Source organism: Lineus longissimus, chromosome 1, assembly GCF_910592395.1.
Source record: "Lineus longissimus chromosome 1, tnLinLong1.2, whole genome shotgun sequence".
Lineage (NCBI taxonomy): Eukaryota > Metazoa > Nemertea > Pilidiophora > Heteronemertea > Lineidae > Lineus > Lineus longissimus.
Genome location: NC_088308.1, coordinates 14,857,329 through 14,882,138, shown reverse-complemented (window position 1 = coordinate 14,882,138; position 24,810 = coordinate 14,857,329). Strand labels below are relative to the sequence as shown.

Below are 24,810 nucleotides of genomic sequence, written 5' to 3'. Positions count from 1 at the left end.
AGAATTGGCCAGTTTTAGAATGGAGTGAGTTGTTTCAGATTTCAACATCATACAAACACATCAAAGGACACTCCTCTGTAAATCATGCAGGAATTCATGTCAAAACTTTCTCGATCTGGGCACTTTTGATCTTCAGACTTGCCGCTGAAACTTCTTGGAAGAAGATTGAGCTGTCTGCTGCTGTGACCAATCGGCTTTCACTGGTGATCATGACGTCAGTAGACAGCTGTCAATTAATGACAGGCAATTGACAGGCTGCATGAAATTCAACTCTCAAGAAATTACCCATATCTCTCTAAAGAAGTAATTGTTAATAGTAAACATTTCTCCCAAATATTATTTGCGGACTCTCTCAAAACAGATATCTCGGATAAAATAATTTTATTGACAAAAAAAAAGCGAAGACCACAAAGCGCAAAGATTGCGCTGGTTACTCTTGTACGTTCTCTGCAGACAGAGGCTGGAGAGTTGATCACCATGCACGAAACTAATCAATATGCAGATTAACACCTGATACTTATCATTATGATAAGTTGCGTACCCTGCACTTTTTTTTGGGTAGTTTGTCTTGGAGTGAAGTGTACCTGTGTGTTCCGTGTAATGCATCATAGTAATTATGTTGCAGTTTTTTAAAACAAGTGTGTATTGTTAGGGGAGTTTGTCTTCAAAGTTCACTCAAATTTTCCTGGAAACAATGTACGCACGTATTGATTTGTGTTGTGTCCTCACATTTTGTTTGGACGGGCGGCGCTACCAGGACTACCAGGTCTGTTGGACTAGAGGTCGTTTTGGATAAATACCAGCAGGGGATTAGATTGGAAATTTATCAGCCACCCATCCTTTTCACCTGTAGTTTTCCTGCGAACGTCATCTTTCATTCTTTTGTGCAATAACTTTTTTATGGTGTGTGTTACTTATAAGGTTGATTGACATATCACCTGGGTTTTTGATTTGACCTACTTTACCTCATTTACATTAAAAGCAGTTATTTTACAATCAAAACAATTAAACTTCCAACCAAGGAATACAGTAGGAATTTAATTGTTTCACGGCTGTCATCAGTTTTACCAGTCACAGCAGTGCTAACATGCCTACCAGTATCAGTGCTGTGATCAACACTGCTAACACTGCTGTCAGTCTTGGGCATAGTAGAAGAAGAAGTCTTCACTCTTGTTTTCTTAACACCTGGGCCTTTCATCAGTGGAGGAGGTAAAGTATTTTTGTGGTTAATGTCATTCTTACCTATCAGAATGATTTTGTTGTAATTCTCTATCTTACCAATCTTAAGCACCATGTCAGAACCAATATTATGATGTACAGACATGGGGCTTTTAAATAATCCAGTCTTGTATGAGTGTGAGACAATGCTTTTTGATACCTTAGAACTGATCGATGAAGTTGGGATATCAGGTTGTTGATCAATTGAGTCTCTTAGAAGTTTGATGAATTCCTTTTGAGCGTCTTATTAAGCAAAAGCCTGGGTCAGTAATGGGTTGGGTTGTAATCTGGTACACTCCAGGAAGTCTAACCACCATTATTTTCAAACACTGAAAAATTAGCGAAAAATGGGCGAAACTCACTTAACAACATGCCTAGTTTTCCGCGGTTTATTATATTATTCGTTTCGTTGAAATTGCTTTTGTCTGGGCTTGGTATTTGTCAGTTTTTCATAATTTTACCTATTTGTTAATAGGCATGAAATATGTAAGTAAATGACTTGGTCATTGGGTCACTGTGGTTCAAGTGATCATCTATTGAAACCCCTCAACCCTTGGCCGTTGCAAACCAAACTGCCATATTTATTAAATAGATTCTGGTAAAACGATACAGGGTTGTTCTCCAATCTCGGACAGTCTTTCCTATTTTTCAAGCTTAATAACCCAGGAGTTATCGATGTTTCTTGTACTTTGAAAAAAACTCTTAACTCTCACATATACATCAAAAGTAAAGAAGTCATAAGTGAACTTATTCCTATGCTCTGGTGTCGGCGGGTTTGTGTGATTTGGGCAAGAACTAGAAGTTTTCTTATGCTAATTTCGCAAATACCATTGTTGTAATTCGTGCATTTGTTATTCATTATTTATATGCTTACTGGAGCTATCAACATTGTAATTGGTAATGCTTACAAATGTTCCAATCAAAGGAATTCAAATGACACCTTGGGAGACTAAATTTTGGTCCTGGTCGATTCCTAATTTTGCCACTAGGAGGCTGCAACCAAAGGCCACAATCTCTAGCAATAGAAATGCTATCCAAGGACAAACACCATGCAACCACAAATTACTGGTCGATTTGCCATGCTCGTGGTTATTTTAGGAGTGTGGCGTAATGGCCATATATAGCTGCCACTTTGTTTTATATACTTGTTTGTTTAATTTTTTTAGACATTGCTGACATGCGAAAGAAGTTTGAAGAGGACAAACAGCGAATAGTGCAGATGAAGACTGCAAGGAAGTTCAGACCCTATTGAATGAATTATATTTGTAGTGTGTAGTTTGATCTCCAAATAACAATATGTAGTAATACACGTTCGCTGCCGACCTACGAATATATTCGCACTAACGTCCCCACCGCCATTGCCAGCTACGAGTATATTCGTAGTAGGCTAATGTAATATAACTTCTTTGGCAAGGGCGTAGGGAACTGTCAATTCATTTTGGTAAGGAGAAAGAACCAATTATTGGTGTAAAATAAACAAGATGTCGTCTTTCACGGGACGTCTGGTGAACGTTCTCAAGTTGACTGGTCTCAGTACACAAACTCCATATTCCAGAATAAAGAAAGAACTCTGAAACGATGTAATTTTATAATATTGACTAATTGTTTTCTAATAAAAATTATTGGCCTTTTTGCATGAATGTGTAATAAATAAAAGTAACTGAAAATTACTTGCTGTTTTCGAAATTTGCTTATTTTGATTCAAAAAGAGATAAATAAAGTCATAATCACTTCTTTTCTCGGAACATGTGGAACACACAAATGTCTGAAAACTACAATGAATGAACTAGAATGAAAAATGATTTCCAATCCTCTGAAATCTAAAATCTTCCTGTAGCCCAATTAGGAGATAACCGTCTCTCGAAATTGAAGCAGTGTTTCAACCGACATCACTATAAAAAATCCAGGCGTTCAGCAAGCCAACTTCTAGGATGTGGAGGGCAATCTTTTTGTAGCGACGCACGGTTTTGCTAGGCCATTATAGTACGAGAGCATCTGATCAGCACGGTTGATTCCTTACATGCCATCATTATAGTCACGAACTATATTGCACTTCACTTTCTCCACACTACGTCATTTTCGACTGGAACCAATTCTAGGCGATGCTTATTTGGTCAGAACATATCTTTTGTATTTCCATTTACAAACGACAACGCATCCGGATCGCTTCCATCTAGTTCTCCCTTTTTGGCTCACCGTAAGGGAGACTATACAATACCGCAGTGTCCGGCGTACGTCGTCGTCATTGTTGTCCGTCGTTTGAGCATAACTGTGGTAGGTTTCTTAACCACTAGGGCTATGAGCTTGAAACTTTATGTGTATGACCGCCTAGGTCAGATGACGTCTGACAACGAATTTCAGTTCAATCTGATTCTTGACTTTGCCACTAGGGGGCCAAGACTGAAAACACAAAAAGTGCTATAAGTCCTGAACTAATGACCGTATGATCTCCAAATATTTTATCACATGTACTTCTTATTAGGATATATGACATAATACCTAAGGTTTTGATTTGACCTTCTTTTCAAGGTCACAGAGGGCAAATTGCGTAAATTGGTCATTAATTGGTTGTAACTATGCCATTTCTTAATCACTAAAGCTATGAACTTGAAATTCGGTACACACGACTCCCTCCCTACGTCATGTAACCTCAGACACAATTTCGATCTGATCTGGTACTAGATTTTGGCCACCAGGAGGCCAAAACTGAAATAGTTAAAAAGTGCAATATCTCGTTTAATAGTGACTTGTTTTTTATGATATTCTTATGGTACTCCAAGCAACGATATATCACATGTCATACCGACTTTGGTTTGACCTATATACTATACATGTACAATGTTTCTTAACCAGGATGAAATCCAAAGCACCAAATATCTATACGGTGAGCACAATGGCCCCTTCTTGATGACGGGTTTGGGATATCCTCTGCGATCAACCCTGAGAGTTCCACGAATATGCATCTTGTGTATTGCCATCCTCCGTAAAAGGCCAACAGAATTGTTAAAAATTGTCTGTAAAGGCGCAATGACTCTTATCAAGGAAACCCTCGATACGTTTCAGCACAATCGCTGCCGTTTGCCCCAGATAGTGATTATCAGGTGTTTGCCTTCTGTCATAAATGCGAAGGTGTAGAACAAGCCCCACGACTTGCACAGTTCATATAATAATAATGATAATACGAGTCTCGTATAGCGCAGTATCCAACCATTAACTGGCCGCTCAAAGTGCTTGATAGGCCTCTTTAAAAAGCAAATGTTTAAGTTGTCCCTTGAAAGATAACAGAGAGCTGCATTTCCTAACAGTGGAAGGAACTTTGTTACACAGCTGAGGGGCTCCAATTGAAAATGCTCTACCACCGACTGACATGACATTGGCCTTTGGGATAGACAGAAGAACGGCCGATGAAGAGCGCAGAGTTCGAGAAACGGTATGAACGGTGAGAAGTTCTGAAAGGTATTAGGGAGCAAGTTAGTGAAGACACTTGTAAGTAAGAAGGAGAACCTTGTACTTGATGCGCTGTTGCACAGGAAGCCAATGTAGAGACCTGAGTACTGGGGAGATGGAAGATCGTTTCTTGGTCTTGGTAATTAGGCGAGCGGCAGAGTTTTGTACCTTCTGAAGGGGTGTAATTGTTGAATTAGGAAAACCAAGGAAAAGGGAATTACAGAAATCCAGGCGAGCTATTACAAGAGCCTGGACATATAACCTGGTGGTATTTGGAGTTAGATATTTTCTGATTTTCCCGTTGTTACGGATGTGAAAATTGGTGGCCCGTACACATGTGTTAATGTGTTCTTTGAAATTGAAATCACGGTCCAAGATCACACCCAAATCTCGTGCAGAAACAGAAGAATATACATTTGCATCAATGATACGGATGGCGGGGAGATTGATAATGCTGCTGAACCTGCGGGAACAGCCATTACAGCTAAGAAAGTTGTCAACCAACCAGAGATTTAAATCGTGGGCAGCATTAGAGATCTTGGAGCAGGTGGTACTAATCTCAGTTATAGTGAAGGCCACATACAATTGACTGTCATCAGCATATAAGTGGTACATAATGGCATGCTTACGGATGATTCCACCGACTGGGGTAGTGTAGACAGTAAAAAGTACTGGTCCCAGTATAGAGCCCTGGGGAACACCGAACTTGATAGGACTAGGTCTTGACAATTTTGCCTTCAATGCAGACATCTTGTGATCTGCTATCAAGATAAGGTGAAACCCATGCCAGTGCTGTGCCAGTAACACCCATAGCAGCAAGTCTCTGAAGTAATCTGGAATGGTCCACAGTGTCAAATGCAGCGCTAATATCGAGTAATACAAGGAGTACACACTTCTTTTCATCAAGTGCATGAATTATGGCAGAACATGGCAGGACACCTAGCGACAAGTTTCTGTACTAATTTTCTATTGAAAACATCGTCTGATTCAGGTCTCTAACAAGTCGCAGTTCTCCATACATCCGCACAGATCGGAAATTTTTTTTGGTCGCAAAAAAGCGTACATCCGCAGGGAAAGGGTTAAGTATAAATAGAATTTCAAGACGTCTGTTACAATAAGAAGGGTGGTGAGTGTCCACAAATTGAACCGTCGGTCTCCTGAACCTTACTTCGTCATGAGAGCAAAGGTGTACCTGCATAAAGATAGCTGGGTGTTGACTGCCAACTGCACCTGCATGGCTGGGTAAGTTTCCCTTCTTTCTACAGCCTCCATAGACTAACAGCTCATGAGCTTGGAGAAACTCACAGACTTGATACTTGGATGAGAAGACTATGATAAGAAGGGTGGAGGAGTGTCCACAAATTAAAGTTGGAACATAGTAGAAAAATGAAGACTAATACTCAATATAGGGATTTCCTTTTTAAAGAGGTGCATTTTATTTCGTACAAGTGAATGAATTATGCTGACAATGTTTGTCAAATATGTTGTGATATGCGTCACGTGAGGACGCTGGGAGTTAGCCAAGATGGCCGTTCCGACACAATAAAGTTTACAGTAAGAATATCCATTGTTACCTTCACTATACCACTATTACAACATGGTGGCAGCGGTAAAGTTATCAATAACGAATTGTAGAACACAATAGTCAAGCCTCATACGAAGTTATTAGCACAGAACTACCGGTATAAGTCATCGGAAGGCACGCACGGCCACACGTCATAACGCCAATATACTGCACACTGTGCATCAACACTGCACAGGAAAGGCTTATCGTAATCACCAGAACATTGAAACGTAGAACTTTGTCTTTGAAAACATGCCCGGTAAAATTCCACAAATGGACTGGTCCAAACCGGACCAGTCAGAATCATTTAAGTTGTTTAAACAGAATATGGAAATATTCTATGAAGATGAAGGAATAACGGACAAGCCAAAGAAAGCACTGAAGATTTTGCGGGGCATAGGTGACGAAGGCTTACGACGCCTAAATGCTAGTGGGTTGTCTGATCCAGATAAGAAAGATCCAGATAAACTCTGGGCGCTTTTTCAAGATCAACTACGCATAGCTGTCAACCCACGAGTGAAAAGGCTGCAATTACGCAACTACCTGCAGAAGAAAGATGAAACTCTTGATGACTTTGTGAATAGAACACAAACCTTAGCTAATGAATGTGGTTTTGAGACCAAAGGTGAATTAGAGGAGAGGGTAATTGAGCTTATCACTGCAAGCACCCCAATCCTTGATTATCAGAACTTTCTTTTGAGTAAACCTATCAGTGGTATCACCTTAGCTGCTGCTGTTGCTGAAGGCCGCAAACACGAGGCCATAGTTGCTGGCCACAAGAGCATAACGTCAGCACTCACGCAAGAATCTGGCGCAGCTGCAAGGATGGATGTTGATGCTGTCAAGTCGAGGCCGAGTCGCCAGCCATGCGGCAACTGCCTGCTTCATCACAAACCACGCCAGTGCCCTGCCTATAATGATGAATGTAAGGCCTGTGGAACTCTTGGCCACTGGGAATAATGTTGCAGAAAATCGAAAAATGGACGGAAGCCCTATCGAAATGCTGAGCGACGTGGTAGACGTGGTAGTGGTACTGGTAGTAGAGGTAACAGGAGGCCTGTTCACGAAATTGGCTACACAGATGAACGAGAATCCGACCAGAGTGACCCAGAAACACTTGGTCTACAGCAGTTCAGCTCCATCAAAATATCAAGTGCGTGTTTAGATGCACTTCGTACTTGGGTCAAGCCTGAAACAGAAGCCTACGTCAACTTGGATGTGAGGATCCCAGACATAAAAGGAACGCATCTTTTGGAGCTGAAGATAGATACTGGCGCATCAGGAAACACCCTGCCTGTCCGCACATACAAACAAATGTATGGGAAAACTAGCTACCAGAGTCCATTCTGTCGCAGCTGATGTAGTGCCAGAAACTTACCAGGATCAGGAGATAGAGGGTGACACGATCAACCAAGACCTTGTCCACTGTGGAATCTACAAACCACAGCAACTCCGTGACCTCACAAGCAGCGATCCAGTCCTGCAGCAATTAAGCGAGTACATCTGGAGAGGCTGGCCAGCAAAACAGCATGATCTTCCAGCACCATTAAGACAGTTCTGGTCATACAGAGATGAGCTAGCTATTGAGGAGGGTATACTGTTCAAGGGAAAGTCATTATATCAGAGAAACTTCGAAAAAACATCCTCGAACAGCTCCACGATGCTCACCAGGGCATTGAGAAAACAAGAAGGCTGGCGAGGGAATTGGTATACTGGCCCAACATTAACAAAGATGTGGAAGATCTTGTCTCGAAATGCAGTACTTGCCAGGAGTACCGACCTCAAGACAAGAAGGAGCCCCTTATCCCGCATGAGATTGCCAAAGGACCATGGATGAAATTGGCCTCAGATCTATTTGAGGTTAACGGTCGTATGTATCTTGTCTTAGCGGACTACTTCACCAAGTACCCGATTGTTGCAGAGATGCCGCCACCCGTTACTTACAAGAAAGTCACGAAAGAAATCCGCAGTGCCTGCAGCTTCTTCGGCGGACCAGACGAGATCATCAGTGACAATGGAGGACACTACACAGGAGCCGAGATGAAGACGTTCTGCAGTGAGTGGTCCATTACGCACACAACCTCATCGCCACGATACCCGCATAGTAATGGTTTCAGCGAAGCCATGGTGGATCTTGTAAAGCGTACTATCAAGAAATGTACGAAGACGGGCAAATCCTTGGATGTAGCCATGATGAACCTTAGAGCCACACCTATTGGGCCGGGGTTACCATCCCCTGCCGAGATGATGTTTGGCCGTCGTCTGAACACGCTGATTCCGTCGCATCACACTACTACCAGCGCTACAGCCCAGCAGAGACAACAACTAGAAGTCAAACAATGAAGGAACAATACGATCAAACCGCCCTTCCTGAAGACCTGCCTGTCGCTACACGTATCAACCCAGGTCATCATCATGTGCCGGTAATTCCACCCCCCAGTGACCAGGTGGCATTTCAGACTGATGCCAGCCAGGGAAATGATACTACGTGTCCGGGACCACCAAGCATGCCGAACGGAGAACTGCGCAATGCGAGCCCAGGAAAGGTCCCAGCTACTAGTAATCCGAAGCAGGTTGTCTCTACTCGTTCAGGTCGCGCAGTCGTAAAACCAATCGGGTACCGCGACGACTAGAAAATACGTTAGGAAGGTTAAGAACAATAATCATCAGTTTGCGCAAACCATAAGCAATGTTCAGAGTAAGCGCACGCGACAATATTATTCATTTGGACTAGATTTGTAGATATGTTTTTTTGTTTTCAGTTTTGACAGTTCTTATATTCGGTGTTCTCTCCAAGGTGTCGCGCGCGCCATACTATTAGTTCTGCTGTCTTTACTAGTACAAGTAATTCGTAATCACGCCCAGGATAGTAGTAACGAACTGACTCTGGTAGTTATTCGGACTTAAGGTTCTCAGATATCGTACCTTGCTAAGATGGACTTTTAGAAGTTGTCATGTTCACTATGGACTGTTATGAGAAGGGGGATGTTGTGATATGCGTCACGTGAGGACGCTGGGAGTTAGCCAAGATGGCCGTTCCGACACAATGAAGTTTACAGTAAGAATATCCATTGTTACCTTCACTATACCACTATTACAACAAAATATACAATTGGTTATTGATAACAGCCAGGATTCATACTCCAAATATTTTTTCTCATCATTATTCCGCTTATTAAGAACAGTGATAAATCTTTGAATTGAAAATGAAGGAGTATATTTCTGTCCTTCAGTTGAGACAGCTTCTGACTGAGTTTACTGCATGATTTATCAAGAAGTATGTTGCAGCTAATTTCGGTCCGGTCTGATTCTTCACCTGGCCACCAGGGGGCTAAAACCAAAAACTTAAAAAGTGTGATAAATCGTTTATTACTGATTTGTTTTTGCTAAATTTTTATGGTGGGTACCCCTAGCAAGGATACATCACATGTCATACGGGTTTTTGATTTGACCTACTTTTCAAGGTCACAGAGGTCAAACTCTAAAATTTCACCGATAGTGGCACGTTTTGTCTTTATTCGTCCTATAGTCTTTAAATTTGGTATGTAGGCACCTGTGACGTAGCTCTACATGTTGACAAAAAATCTGGTCGATGTGGCGTACTTTTCAAGGTCACAGAGGTCAAATAGTGTGAATTGGCTGTTTGTGTGTAATTATGGCACGTTTCTTAACCACTAAAGCTATGAATTTTAAACTTGGTACACATGACCCCCTAGGTCAGACGACCTTTGACACTGATTTTCGGTTTGGTCTGATTCTTAACTTGGCCACCAGGGGGCCAAAACGAAAAATTTGAATAGTGCCATATCTCGCTTATTACTGATTAGTTTTCGGTAAAGATTTTATGGTAGATACTCTTAGCAAGGATACATCACATATGACACAGGTTTTTGATTTAATTTACTTGTCAAGGTCACAGAGGTCAAATGGCGTAAATTGGCCATTTGAGCGAAACTGTGGAACGTTTGTTAACCCCTGAGGCTATGCACTTGAGACTTTGTACAAAGGACCCCCTAGGTCAGCTGACCTCTGACCCTGAATTTCAGTCCGGTCTGATTTTCGACTTGGCCACTAGGGGGCCAAAAGTGAAAACCTAGAAAATGTGATATCTCGCTTATTAGTGATTCTTTTCAATAACATTTTGATGGTAAGTTCTCCTAGCAAGGATACATCATATATCATATGAGTTTTTGATCTGACCTGCTTTTAAAGGTCACAGAGGTCAAATGGAGTAAATTGGTTGCTTGATTGTAACTATGGCACGTTTCTTAACCACTAAAGCTATGAACTTGAAATTTGGTACACATGACTCCCTATGTCATGTCATCTCGGACACCGATTTTCAATCTGATCTGGTACTCAACTTGGCCACCAGGAGGCCAAAACTAAAATAGGTAAAAAGTGCAATATCTCGTTTATTAGTGACTTGTTTATGGTACTTACTCCAAGCAACGATACATCACATGTCATACCGACTTTGGTTTGACCTATATACTATACACGTACAATTTTTTTTAACCTGGATGAATTCCAAAGCATAAAATATCTATACGGTGAGCACAATGGCCCCTGGCCATTTCATTTGAAATATCTGACAGTGTCTTATTATCTTAATCAGCCTGGGATTAGCATGCAGTCACATTGCACACCACATTCCACAGATGTTGTGCGCCAGTCAAAATTGCATGTAAATTCTAGTGAAGTGGAGCTGTCAGGTGAAGCCAAACAATCTGTACAGCATTTTCCCTGATGCAGCCGTTTTCACTAGCATAGATCAACCTGCCAGCAATCCTTCATCACAGACCTATGACAACAGTCAAACTGACTCTGCATCAGAAGATGAACATAACTAGTCAAAAGGAAAATGAAAGTACGACAAATCCACGACTTTCCTAAAACGACCCAAAAAAACATTGTCTTTAGCCTTAATTTTAGGAAAAAGACAATATCTAGAGCCATTTGAGTTCAATTTCAGTAAAAAGGCAATTTCTAGAAATACCACTTTTCCCTAAAATTGTGGCCAAAGACAATGTCTTTTTCCTAAAATTAATGCCAAAGACAATGTTTTTGAGGCCTTTTTTAAAAAGTCTTGGATTTGTCGTACCACTTTTCCTATTACTCGGGTTTAACAATAAACCCTTGTTTACCTAAAGTCTAACTTTGTTCTTTTGACTAAGTCATGTTTTACCTTAAAGTCTCCCTCTTATGGTCATTTTCATTGAGTATTTTCATGTAACTTTTCCTCAGGATTTCAAATAATTGGTTGAAAAATAAATTTGGTAGACCTCGAAACGCGATATAAGGAGTTTTGAAAAAGCGCACGAAAAAAATCCCGCCTCTCCAGCCCGCATATGCGTGACGTCACACAAGGCAAGGCCAGCTGATCAGCTGATTCTTAACAACAAACATGGTGGATAGTAGTGAAATCAGTTGTAGCTCTTCGAATCCAAGTGACTTTTCAGACGGATTCAACGTAGTTAGTGACTCTGATGGAGAATATGTGGGTTTTGAGGATGGTGATTTACCTCGGGGTGAACAAAGATTGATAGCGCCATATCAGTTTGAACCAGAATATGAGAGCGATGATCCGGCAATGTTGGAGAATGTGCTTGAGGCCGGCGAGGATGAAGATTGGAGGCTTCGGGATGACCGTTGGTGAGCGAATTTCCTTAAACTGCATCTTTGGGCCTGAGCCTGTAATCAGTTTTATTTTCGACTGCATGACGGACACACCTGCTTTTGCCAGTGTTAGTCTTGACCCTTGGGTGCTGCAGAAAGCCTGGTTCCAGTACAAGTTGCAGTATGGGCGGAAAGCAATCGATGGACCCATACATAAGAAGAACCGCCACATTACATATCGCCAATTGGCAAGATGGTGCTGGGGCTTCCTCTGGAAGGAGGTACGAGTGCCATTACCAGCCTGTTGTGTTTGCAGAATAAGAGCACAATTCCCTCCACCTGGCCTTGAGGATAACTTTCAGTTCGAGGGATTAAAATGGGCAGAAGAATGAAGGTAAAAAATTGTATAACATAGAAAATTCATTATTTATATAAAAGGTGCACTTCTAATACATAATACAAAAGGTCCACTGACTGGTGCACTTCTAAAACTGACTGTCTTCGACAATGTTGCAATACTGTGTTGGACTCTTAGTATTAATATGGCACCTCCTCATGACATGTCACACTATATGGCACCTCCTCATGACATGTCACACTGTGCCCTCTACTACATTTCAGCCAAAATGTCAATGATCAGATTGAAACTTCTCAAAATGACTGTATTTGGCAACAGCCTCTTCTTTACTTGGCTTCTCATATTTTGAAATCAATGGCAATGACTCTGTGATTGCGGCAAGCTCATCAGAAAACTCCTGGGGATTCACCACCACTTCTTCTGTAAGCACCTTCATCAGTTGACTGACGTAACCTGAAAGTGAAAGATAATATCTCGTTAGATTATTTAGTCATTAGTGACCTTTCGCTATCCCGGGCCGCCGAGAAATTCACCGAGAATGAGCCATTTATGCGTGTGACGTCATCAGTCTATGGGTGGGTTTTTAGCTCACCTCTTAGCAGAGGTGAGCTTATCCCATACCGTGGCGTCCGTCGTCCGTCGTCGTCGTCGTCGTCCATCGTCCGTTAGCAGGGCACGTTTCGTAACTGTTAGAGCTATTGAGTTGAAACTTGGTACACATGTACCCTTATGTAATGACACCTTGGAGACCAAGTTTCGGTCCGATTCGTCTCATGGTTTGGCCACCAGGGGGCCAAACGTTAAAAGTGAAAATATGCAATATCTCCCTTAATTGTAGTCGGGAAATTTTGAAAAAAATATGGTAGGTACTTCTAGCAAAGGTGCATCACATATCCTCCGGGTTTTTGATTTGACCTCCTTTTCAAGGTCACAGAGGTCAAATGGTGTAAATTGGCCGTTAGGATGTAACGATGGCACGTTTCTAAACTGCAATGACTATTGATACCAAATTTGGTACACATTTACCCCTTAGTCAGGTGATCTCAGGGACCGAAGTTTGGTCCAATATGATTCACCACTTGACCACCAGGGGGCAAAATCCAAAAACCTTAAAAATGTGATTATTCCTTAACTTCTCGCCAGATTGCCACCAATTTGATATCATGGGTACATCTAACCACCATACAGTATATGTCACAGGTTTTTAATTTGACCTTCTTGTCAAGGTCACGGAGGTCAAATGGCGTAAATTCGCCGTCAGGCCGTAACTATGGCACGTTTCTTAACTGCAATGACTATTGATCACAAATTAAGTACACATGTACCCCTTGGTCAGGTGATCTCAGGTACCGAAGTTTGGTGCGATCTGATTTGCCGTTTGGCCTCCAGGGAGGGGGCCAAATCCTAAATTCTTCAAAATGCCATTATTCCTAGTAATGACTTCCCCGATTGTCACCAATTTTATATCATAGGTACATCTAATTCTAACAACCATTCAATGTGTCACCCGGGTCTTCTTTGATTTGACCTACTTTTCAAGGTCACAGAGGTCGAATGTACTGTAAATTGGCCATTTTGGGGAAATTGTAATTGCTTGGACCTACATCAAACCTAACACTACATGACACAATACCATGCTCTTTATCCATCTTTCCTCCACATGAGGTGAGCACAATGGCCCTGGCCATTTCATTCCGATCCCGATTGCGGTTTCCGAGAATCAGGCGCTGGATCTCGCATTGCCAAACGAGGACATTGAACAACAAAATGGCTAATTTGTGGGACACTATTGCGGTAGGTAGTTTTGTAGAGATGCACGGCAGTAACGGTAGAGTGCTAATCTTAATCAAGCAATGAAAATGTGGTAAATTGGGCTCCCCAAGGTGCAAAAAATATGCCGCTCTGTGTCGGCCCACTTATGTATCATTGTATGGGTGGATATACATGCATGCATGCATCATTGCATGATGACAGATGAGTCGCGTTGTGTTGTCGTATTCTGGAGAACGTGCAAGCGAGCCAAATAGAACCTCTAGATATGTAAACAAATTGTACCAGTAGGTGAACCTAAAAATCAGCGAGTATCAGGGTGAGGGATCGGAGCACATCGAGTAAAGTAGGCATGGGTGTAGCAGCCGGGCCCGGGGTGGGGGCTTCAGCCCCCTACATTTCAAGAAATTTGTGGATTTTTTCAGACTTTCACCGTGATTTGGGTTGAGTGTGGTGTGTAGCATAAATTTTGATATTTATTTGCATTATGGGTTTCTTTCTTTTCAGAACTTAAAATTACCGATACCAGAACCATCTGAAGGGGCAGATGACCAACACAAGGAGGCACCATCAGGGTATGTATAGACATGGACCTGAACACCTGAAATATATTGTCTCCTGAAGAAATCATAAAACATTAAGCCCTAATGTGGTTTTGATAATTTTTTTCAGTCCGAAGATGCTTCGGTACAACCCCGGGTATGACATAAGTGTGCTGAAGGAGGTCCTTCTCCTCAATCCTTTTGATGACGCCAGTAGATGGGATGAGATTGCAAAGGCCTTTAATAAAGAGCTCATGAAAAGGCGCCCCAATGTGCAGGCCGTCAATAGTAGATCAATCAAGGAGAGGGTAGAGAAATTGTTGAAAGCTTTTAAATCAGAGCAAATGGCGGCACTGAGAAGGTAAGACATGTGAAATTTTAAGTGAACTTGAACATGCAACCACACTAGTTTCCAAGAGTTTGCATCTTAAAGTGATGCATCAATGTGTGCCTGAGGGTATCACAGAAGGTATGTACAGAAACAAATGATATGTAGCCTATTGCAGGGCAGATGCATCCACTGTAGAAATGGGGAATCTTTGATAAAATACTCAATACTTGTGCTCAATGATATTTAAATTGATTTGTTTCCTATGTGCCATTTTAAAAATGGTGGGTGAAGTAGGCTCTAAAATCAAAGGGCCTTGATGGTACATGTTACTCTGTCTTTTCTTGCAGATCAGGAACAGCTGAAGAATACACAGAGAGAGACAGCCTTTTGACTGAGATATCTCAGATGAAGGATGAATCGCACGTCAAAAAAGCCTCTGAGACAAAGGGTTCCGATGACAAAGACATCATAAAACAGGGGGAGGCCGTAAGGAAACATGCCATGGAAGGCATGGCAAAAAAAGGCAAGCATTTTGGTCTCAATAAAGGCCCCCAAGTTATTCAGATTCTTGTATTGTACAGGTATTGTAATGTATAGCAAGTTGTTGTTTTTGCCCGAGTACTCGTTATCCTCTTTATATGGTTTTACACCAAGACACCCCTCCCCCCGCCTGGATGGTATGTTTGACGCATTGAACATAATCTGTGCCATATAATATTTCAATCCGATATACGCTATCTTCCTGTAATATCTCACGGGTTTTTATTTCAGATGACTCTACCCCATCGAAAAAGGTCAGGAGAACACAATCCATGTCTGAGTATGTAGAGTACAAAAAAGCAGAAATTGAGCTTAGAAAGGAAGAGTTGGAGGTCAGAAAGCAGGAACTGCAATGGAAAGAGAGGAGAAAGGGAGAATGTTTTCGATGATGAAGACCATGCTTGAGAGTATGAAAAAGTAGTGTTATCGTTGTCTACCTATTGTTCAAGGGACACTTTTTCTTAACCACCCTGTAGGCAGAATGACTGTTACCAATTACAATTACAATTACAATAACTTTATTAACGTATAACTACAGCAAGTTACCAGTCTAGCAGCTGTTGAAAATTCATCTGACTTTTTTTGGATGAACTTTCATCCTGAAGTGTTATTTTCGTCAGATGAATTTTCGTCAGGCTTAGAGAGTGTTCATTTCTAAACAACTCATTTGGGTGAGCTTTGATCATTTCACTGCCAACACGACCAATAGGTCAGTAGTTTGAGATTTGTCATATAGTTTATTTTGAATTTTTGAAATAAAAATATTGTTTATGTTTCAACTTGAGTCTGAACTTCTAATTTCCCAAAAAATAGTCTATAGAAAGCCAATCCTACATGAAGAGTCTGAGAGTTGATGATGTGGCTCTTATTGGTCCTTAATTGGTCCCCCTTGTAAATCGTCATTAGTTCCCAATGTAATCCTGAAGTGATGGAGCCTCCATTTCAAAATAGGAGCCGGTCTGTGATCCGTATAGGCAAGTGTGAAAATTGGTCAGAAGCCCTGCCACTAAGTAATACTTGGCAACAGGCTGAAGGAAGACCTTTAAATTCTTTTTAAAGTCAACAAAGGCCCAATATTTCAGAATTTTTCCAAATGTCCATTCCACCGAAGTGCGCACACCAGACATTGCGGAATTGAAGTCTTCTTGTTGCCGAGTGAGAACAGCTGCTCCTTCTCTGAACGGGGAAATTAACCAAGGGCGGTTTGGGTAAGCTGGATCTCCGTATATGTAGAAGTTGTCTCCTGTTGCCGTTCGGGGCAACTGGTCGAGCTGGCGAAGAAGACCACTTTCCCTCAAAATACCGGAGTCATGTCTGCGTCCTTCAGCCGGCCCCCACAGATTCGCGATTAGTCCATTAGGAAGCGTCAATGATTGAAATTTAATCGCATGTACCCTCTTGTGCCCATTGAATACCACTCTTTGAAGACGAATTGGTCGGCATATCGGCCTTACAGTCCCGTCTATGAAGCCGAAGCAGTTCTCTAGAGGGGCACCAAGGCCATGAATCGCGTCAGCGTAGGAGCGAAGATGGTTTGCATCCATCCACGGCTGATCAACCCGATTTAAAAGATGACCATGCCTTCTGTAAATGAAGTCGACCGTCTCGTTTATGGCAAGTGATAGCACTGAGGTGGGTCGGCCAAACAATTCTTCCATATCAGTCAGACGGTTAGGGTATGAAAAGCGCCTGAGTGTCATGCAGAGAGCATCCTCTGCCCGTACTACAGACCGGTTTCTGCAAATTATCACCGGTCGCAAGTCGAGCACAGAGACAAGATCTCTTATCTCATCCTTTCCAAATCTAAATTTGTCCAAGCATTGCACCTCGTTCAGTGAGTCAAGATCAAATCGGCTCCTTGAGTTTGACAGGTTTAAGAGGTTTAAGATTTTGTCAAGCATCTCCCTCAATATCCTGTGTATTTTGGACTTCTATCATGGACTGATAAATTTATCTTTCAAATCTGCCGCCAGTTTTGTTTTTAGCATTGACACTGCACAATTTGAGTGTAATGCAGCACAGAGACGCTGTGACTCATCTTCACGTATAGTATTACATGTATCATGTACAGTGTACATTTTGTACACAATCAGCTGTTTGTAAGACTGTCTATCGTTTGTGAGTGGAGTCGAGATTTTCGGGTCAGAATCTAACAAAGTCGCTCGTTAAAATCAACCATATTACACCTTAAACAGTTCTAGAGACACTGTTCTCTGAACTACCAGTTCTAGAGACACTGTTCTCTGAACTACCTATCTTCCTTCTCCAAGTTGACATCCTTGGGTACTCCAAATTAATACTTTATAGCGGTTCGCCCACTTTATAATTGGACGCCGCCATCTTTTCAAAATGGGTTTTGTGGGTTTCGCACCAAGTTGGATTCGTACCTTCTTTATCTCGATTTTTGCTCATTGGAATTTCCTATAACTTTATATTACGATGGTTGAGACATTTGGCCGCATGCTTGACCAAATTTTGTGTATGAAACTCATACGCCATTGTCAAAATTCACATCGTTTGTCACCACTGTCATTTCACCTGTCGACTGGTGTCTGGACCTCGTGGTACGATCATGCATCTGTCCATTTCGTGGAAAGCTTTATAGCCAGAATTTTCCTCGTTAGAATCCGCTATAAGTTTGTACTACGATAGTCATAGCATTTATCTATAGCCTGAACCAGATGTAGCCGTGTAGTCCGAGTACTTTCGTCAAAATTGGCAATATTGTCGACCTCACCGTTTTACTTGTCGTCTGCTATATTCGGCCATTGTGCACGTGCATGAGGCCGCTCGCACTTCCTTTCTCCACTTCTCGGAGAAACGTCATGATTTAAAATTGCCTCGTACGAATTTATTATTACTTTACAAATTGATATTCGAGTATTTGACGAACTTCATCATATCTATAAATATTATTTCGGTTGTGGGAAAGTTGGTGTATTTTGGCGATATTTTCGGGACACCCTCTCGCCTGTTGTCATAGCAAGGCCTGAAACATGGCGCGCCATGCGGGATCTTTTGTTTCACCAATACCGCGCGTAACTTCAAATATCTTAAAAACTACTCGTTGAATTTTCGTCAAATCTCGTTTACTCAATCTTGCATACCATATCTCTCTTGTAATATATTCAATTCCGCGACGGATTAGCCAGTTACTGAATTATTTAGCATCTATTTCGACCTTTAGGTGGTTTTCGTCGTCATTTTGTAAAGGCCAACGGCTGACGTCACGTCGTAGAATTTACCCTCCCGATGTGCGGAAAAGTCTACAAATTTTCTTCTGTCGAATCGATTTCGATCAAATTGTATGAGTATTGTGTTTGATACTATGAGCATGGCTTGTTTAAGTTTCAGCAATTTTGTACGAGCCGTTTTTAGCTCAGCTGACAAGCTGAGCTATTCATATGAGTAAATGGTAGAATGAATGTCCGTCTGTCTGTCTGTCTGTCTGTCTGTCTGTCTGTCTGTCTGTCCGTTAAACAGGCACGTTTCAAAACTATGGCGGATAGGCGATAGATTTTCCCTCTGAGGCGTTGAGACCCTTCAGGACTCCTGAATAGACCAAATGTGGGTCCGGCAGGATGAGCGGTTTAGCCACTAGGTGGCACCGAGCAAAATTTTCCAAAAACTTTGCCAGCAGCTGATTTCTCCTAATTCTTTAAGTTGGGGATCATGAATCAAATCTAATCTTATAGAGCAAAGCTTTCTCTTTCATTATCAATAGGCGTGGTTCATGAATTTCTCACCAGGTGGTGTTACTGGCGCAATTTAGTGAGCACCCCCCAAGAAGAGCATTTTAAATTTCGCGCGAGTTATCCCACGTGCAGCGAACGTCACGTCTCTGAGTCTGCGCAGTTCAGACGTAAGGAGACCATGCTATGGAATAGATCGCGTTCTGTCAATTCGGAGGTAAGTTCTCATTAAATCCACAATTTCATAGGCGATAATATTTGGCTGCTTGTGTTATTGCATGTTGATGACATTAGGGAAGGCTTGGATTGTTTAATTGGATGTGATTATTTTGAAGTAGTTCGTCGACGATCGTTGAAAAACGATCTGCGAAATAGCAGCTTGGTCTGAGAAACGATGTCAAAGTCCGGCTTTAAATCATGGATTACTCAACAAATAACTCTTGTCACATAGCAGAACTAATGTGAATAAACAAGACAATAATAAACATCGTTCTGATATCATCGGGTAAGGTTGCCAATGTACATAAACAGTGTAATTGAGGATCGACTCCGGCGATTTGAAATGTCAACAAACAGTAAATGCGATAGCTGATACACACTGACACATGCAAACTGTACATAGCGCAATGCTTCAAACGGGGCCGATTCATCACTCTTATCACAATGTATTCTCAATGAACTTCCTTGATCATTCGGCCCTAGCGCCTTATCAGTTGTTGTTGGCCTTGTATTTGATATAAAACTTGGCTAGCTTAGCTATCTATCAAAATTAAAATGTTATCTCCTCATCATGTTTTGCAGGAATGATCTGCACTACTGCAGCTGCATTTGAACATATTTGGTGACCACATCACTGATGACCAAGAGAGAGGATCGAGCTATGACTTTGCACATCCCATCGACTTCGGTGTTCACCAGTGCGATCATCAGAAGAGCCAGTCAATTTTAGTATTCAAGTATTTCATTCTGTAATACTTACCTCAAAATTGACTAAATAAAGAAAACCGCATGTGGCAGTTGGTTAAAAAAATCAAGTCTATCTGTTTAAAGTTTTTACTTGCTATCAACATTTCAATGGTGGCATTCTGCTAAGGTTTGTCAGAGTTTCACTTGACTTAAGCAGGGTGTACACTAGTAAAATATTAGCAACATTTTACCAACATTTTTACAACAATTTTGCAACAAGCCCTTCAAGGCCCTGTGTACACTAGCAACAAAATTGCAACAAATTAGCAACATTTTTACAACATGTTGGTAAATTGTTGCAAACTTTTTAGTGGGAACAAAGGGAAATAGGTATTTTGGAGGGAAAATGGATGATTCCAAGGAGAGAAGATGTGTTTTGAGTGCTTCTGCAGCAATTTTAGCTGTCATTGTTGAGAGACGGAAGAGGCGGCGAAATAACCAAAGAGTGTATGGACCAGGCCCTGGATCAAAATGAGGGTGGATCATGGGGCATACCCTCGGACTGCCTGTTAAAGGAGTTGCGGCTGACTGACAAGCCGTCATACAAAAACTTCCTGCGAATGGATGAAACTTCTAGAAAAGGTTTCATCACCCTACACTCACTTGAGAGTTGCTATACCTGCTTCTTGTTCAAGTCACATGACCTCAGGTAGATCACATGACGCAAATCCTATTTCTGATTGGCTGAAGAGTTTGCAACATTTTTACAACATGCAACAAAGAATTGCATTGCATTTAATTTGCAACAATTTTACAACAATTTTACAACATGTTGTAAATGTAAGACACGTTTTGCTCTGTACACACTACGCAACATTTTTGCAACATTTGTTGCAACTGGAAATGTTGTAAAAATGTTGCTAAAATTTAACTAGTGTACACAGGCCTTTAGGCAATAATAGAGTTGGGTACGTCATTTTGTTAATGTTACCCTTTTAGTTAGGGAAACTGGTGCCTTCTGCATGAGGTGGACCCTACTTGCTCATCTGTCAGACCGGCCCCACACGTCGGCAGTAGAGTTTAAGGTCCAGTCTGCGAGATTTACCCATTTCTACCCAGCCAAAAGCGGGTGATTGGGCTAGTCTCTCCATGTGATTCAATTCGCATGGATTCTTGTGTCCTGTGCTGAAAGGCTCCCTCCACAAGGGCAGACTACATCCGGTGGCACTAAAGTATGGAAGAAAGACAGAAGACGACCAATTTGCGAAAAGGATCATCATCATCATCATCATGGTAACAGCTGAGGATGAATCATGTTGCTGTGTGTGGAATTGATGGTCCAATATAGGTTAGGTTATCTGTTTGCGCACACATTGCAAGGGTGGAGCTTGCTTGAAGTAGATTGCGCCAGTCTACCGTAATTCACTGTTACACATCCAGAAGCTAATATCCTTAGGCTTTGAGTCCTTAGTTTAGTAGAGTTTGACGAGTAATGTAATATATACGAACAACGCGGCAACAACTCAGCTGAGCGCCAGGCCCTTGGGCCTCTTGTTGTAATATTAGTAAGTTTGTTCAGCGCAACATTGGAGAAGCGTCATTGTTGTGTCGTTTTACGCCTTGACGCCGCTATCGACGTCATCTTCGACTGTTGTACGGTGATGTCTGTAAATATTTTTCTAACGAGGCGATTTTGCCTAGTTTCTAATAATATGCTGTCCTGTATCATAAAATTATATTGTCTAAGTTTCAGTAAAATCGTGCAAGCCGTTTTTGGAATATCGGCAAGTTTGTACGGCGTAAAGTGGGAGAAAGCGTCATTGTTGTATCGCTTTACGCATTGACGCCGTATTTGAAATTGTCTCCGGCTGGTGTGCGGAAATGTGTGTAAATATTTATCTAGCGAGGCGATTTTGCCCAAATTCTGGAAATATGTTCTTCTTTATCATCAAGACATATTGTCAAAGTTTAAGTAAAATCCTACAAGCCGTTTTCATAACTTTTGCGGATTAGTCGGTGGGAAAGCCGTAACTCCGTCAATCTTGCTACTGGGAAATGGCTTAGGAGCCGTTTCTCAAAAAACCTTGGGGATCTAACTTCAAACTTTATTAACTTTGGAACCGCTCGTTAGATTTTTCTCTTTTACGGCTAGTGTGTTCCTTACCGGTAAAAGAAACTTTTGTACGAGACGATTTTTAGCTCAGCTGACAAAGTCAGCGGAGCTAGTAGAATAGCTGTTCAAATGGTGTCCGTCCTGCAATCCATCCATCCATCCATCCATCCATCCATCTAGGGACCCATCTGTGGACAAAATTGGACATTTCTGATTGGGAAGGCCTAGCCACTTCGTTGACGGTGCTAAATTAGGAGTTGCCCAAGGTGAACTCAAAACACGAAAAATCAGCGCGATCCGACCTGTATTAAGAGAATGAGGTCATTTCGCGTTTAGATTTCTTTCCCTTTTTACCTCGGTCCACAGAGCAAATATTGTTTTCAAATGTGGCTGAATATTTTTTAATATTTTTTAATTTTTTACTTTTAATGGAATTAATATAGTTTTCACCGCCAGTTGGCGCTGCAGGCACATTGACTGAATTTTGGCGATTTCAAATTTGGCGGTGGCTCAACTTTTTGCAAGCAGTGCCGCTGATTGGCCGATCGATAGAAGAGATGCCATCATTTAAAAATGGCGGTAGTCGCTGCTTCAATGAAGATGAGTGAACTTTCTCATGTTCAATCGGTTGATACTCTTTTAATCAACATGACCATGTACCTGAAATTTGTTTAGGTACTGAAAAGAGTCTATATAATTCAGATTTATCGATAGTTTTTTATAATATTGCGGAAATTTTGTGCACAAATTAGCGAAAGTTGGTGCTCGTCTCATGTCATTTTAGAGCGAGAAATTTGTTTCCGTCGATCTCTACCACTGAAAAATCGCTTGCATAGCTTCGAATTTTTGTGAAAATAAGTATCTGAACTTGGTTTCAAATAGTCTAGAGAGTTACCTTTGTGGTGATACATATGGTATGTGATAAATATTTGTAGAATTTGTAAAATTCGGTTTTCAAACGTGCCGATGAAGCAAGCGATCTCGCGTGAATTTTGCAAGTCCTGATATGTCGACCGGGTGTCAAAAATCACTCGCCTAAATTCAATTCAAAGATCAAAAATTATATCTGAACTTAGTTTCAAATAGCCTACGCAATTATCATTTCGGTGATATATAATGCATGCATGTAATAATTGATTAATCTGCCTAAAACGCGCAATTAAAACGGCGAAAGATCGTGATAAACACTCTGGTGGCGGTCGCACTAAATAAAGACCGGTAGGGCCCGGCGTCTGGCGGAGAAAAAAAGGTAGCGCCCGGAGGTTGAAACGGGATTTTTATGCACTTTTAACTGTATATATATGTTGTTTGGATGTATTTCTAACAGTTCTGTAACTTTGATGACCAAGCTTGCGCCCAAAGTTGGTAAAATTGATGCTTGTTTATGGACTGCGCTAGCGACCGGAGAATTCGCCGTCGGCCATTTTGGCTACGGTCCCTGAGTTGTTATGGATGGCAATTTTGCAACAAATTTCGCCATTTACGTTTGTTTACAATTATTTTGAAAGTCACATTATGACATCGTAGTATGAATCCCACTGCAGTTTCGTTACGCAGCAATGCTCATGTTTTTGGTTTGCAATCCTGTACTGTCTGTACACTGCGCTGTGCATGGCTGTACTGTAGCTGTAAAAAAGACAAAAACCATAGCCAAGCCCTATAGGACAGGCTTAGAGTATAACTCAACAGGCCCTCATGATTCATTTGATGGACACCTTATTTGATAGTACCTCATCATTAAGTCCACTAGATCCTGTTCTGTCACATGTCGTAGACGATAGACAATTTTCAAAATGTAGTACACCACTCGCTCATCTTTAAGCCCAGCTCTCGGCTCACATCATATGGGCACGGTTGGCTGTTGAGTGTTATGGTTCAGTCTGTGAGACTAATTTAAAGAGGTTACACTTTTATTTTGAATTGGAAAACAGCCCACAGGACTGACTTTTCACTGAGTAATAAGTGTGCCCTTCGAAGGTTAAGTCTCTTTCTGGATTTGCTTCCATAGATGCCTTGTTCAGGATATCATCTGACCGATGCCTGATCAAGCACAGACTGTATCCGGTGGTGTACATTTCCCCGTCTATGTCACCCTTTTTTATTCAGTCAGTGTTAATTTCTCTTCTCTTTTTTTACAGATCAACTGTTGTTGGTTATTGCAAGAGGAGTCGTTGGCACATTTCAAGTCCAGGAAAGCACTTGCTGTTCCCACATTCAGAGTAAGGTGTGCTTACTCGTTTTACTGCTTTCCATTCCCGGAGAGCGTTATCAAATATCTGCCGCAAGGCGCTTCAAATATCTGCCGAAAGGCATCAAATATCTGCCGCACCAATAAAGTTCATTTTGTTAACCAACTCTTTATCTTCTTTTCTTCACATACAAAAAAGACCGTCCCAAACATTTGGCTGCATCCACTTCATAAATGTCCAGACAACAGTCGGTTCATTTGACCATTGTAAAGCCCCAGGCCCCACCTCACAAAATACACTGTAATAATTATGTACCTTGTGTCCATGTGCATGTTATTAGTTCCACCTACGCTGCATGAAGACAAGGACTCCACTCTTTGACGTCACCACACAACTCCTTGACGTCATCACACACCCCACTACTGCAACGGCAATATAAATGACTTTACGTCATAATACCAGGGTGACGTCAACTCAGTACTTCAGCATGCACTGATATAGCAAGAAGGTCTTTCGCATCA

The 24,810-nt window shown here is 41.5% G+C and overlaps 2 protein-coding genes across 4 annotated transcripts in view; both read left to right on the top strand.

Moving 5' to 3' along the window:
• The window catches only part of LOC135488696 (ribosomal RNA-processing protein 7 homolog A-like), a 185,439-nt gene that overhangs the window by 141,606 nt on the left and 19,023 nt on the right, over positions 1–24,810 (top strand). The window contains exon 8 of one of the 3 annotated variants that reach the window (XM_064773409.1): positions 2,385–2,888. The exons of the other annotated variants lie outside the window; for them this stretch is intronic. Within the exon in view, the coding sequence (XP_064629479.1) occupies positions 2,385–2,470 (86 nt within the window). The 3' untranslated portion in view covers positions 2,471–2,888. Of the gene's footprint in view, positions 1–2,384; positions 2,889–24,810 lie in introns of those variants that run through there. 3 annotated transcript variants of the gene reach the window in all.
• On the top strand, positions 13,078–15,778 carry LOC135496619 (uncharacterized). The gene is made up of 5 exons (XM_064786040.1): positions 13,078–14,000; positions 14,484–14,551; positions 14,649–14,879; positions 15,197–15,372; positions 15,621–15,778. Exons 1-5 carry the CDS (start codon positions 13,881–13,883, stop codon positions 15,776–15,778), a joined length of 753 nt encoding a protein of 250 aa, XP_064642110.1. The 5' UTR covers positions 13,078–13,880.

Coding starts and splice junctions, on each gene's coding strand:
- LOC135496619 (XM_064786040.1), top strand. CDS start 13,881: ATGGCCCTGGCCATTTCATTCCGATCCCGATTGCGGTTTCCGAGAATC. Junction 14,001..14,483: donor ATTTGTGGGACACTATTGCG/GTAGGTAGTTTT, acceptor CTTTCTTTTCAG/AACTTAAAATTACCGATACC. Junction 14,880..15,196: donor CAAATGGCGGCACTGAGAAG/GTAAGACATGTG, acceptor CTTTTCTTGCAG/ATCAGGAACAGCTGAAGAAT.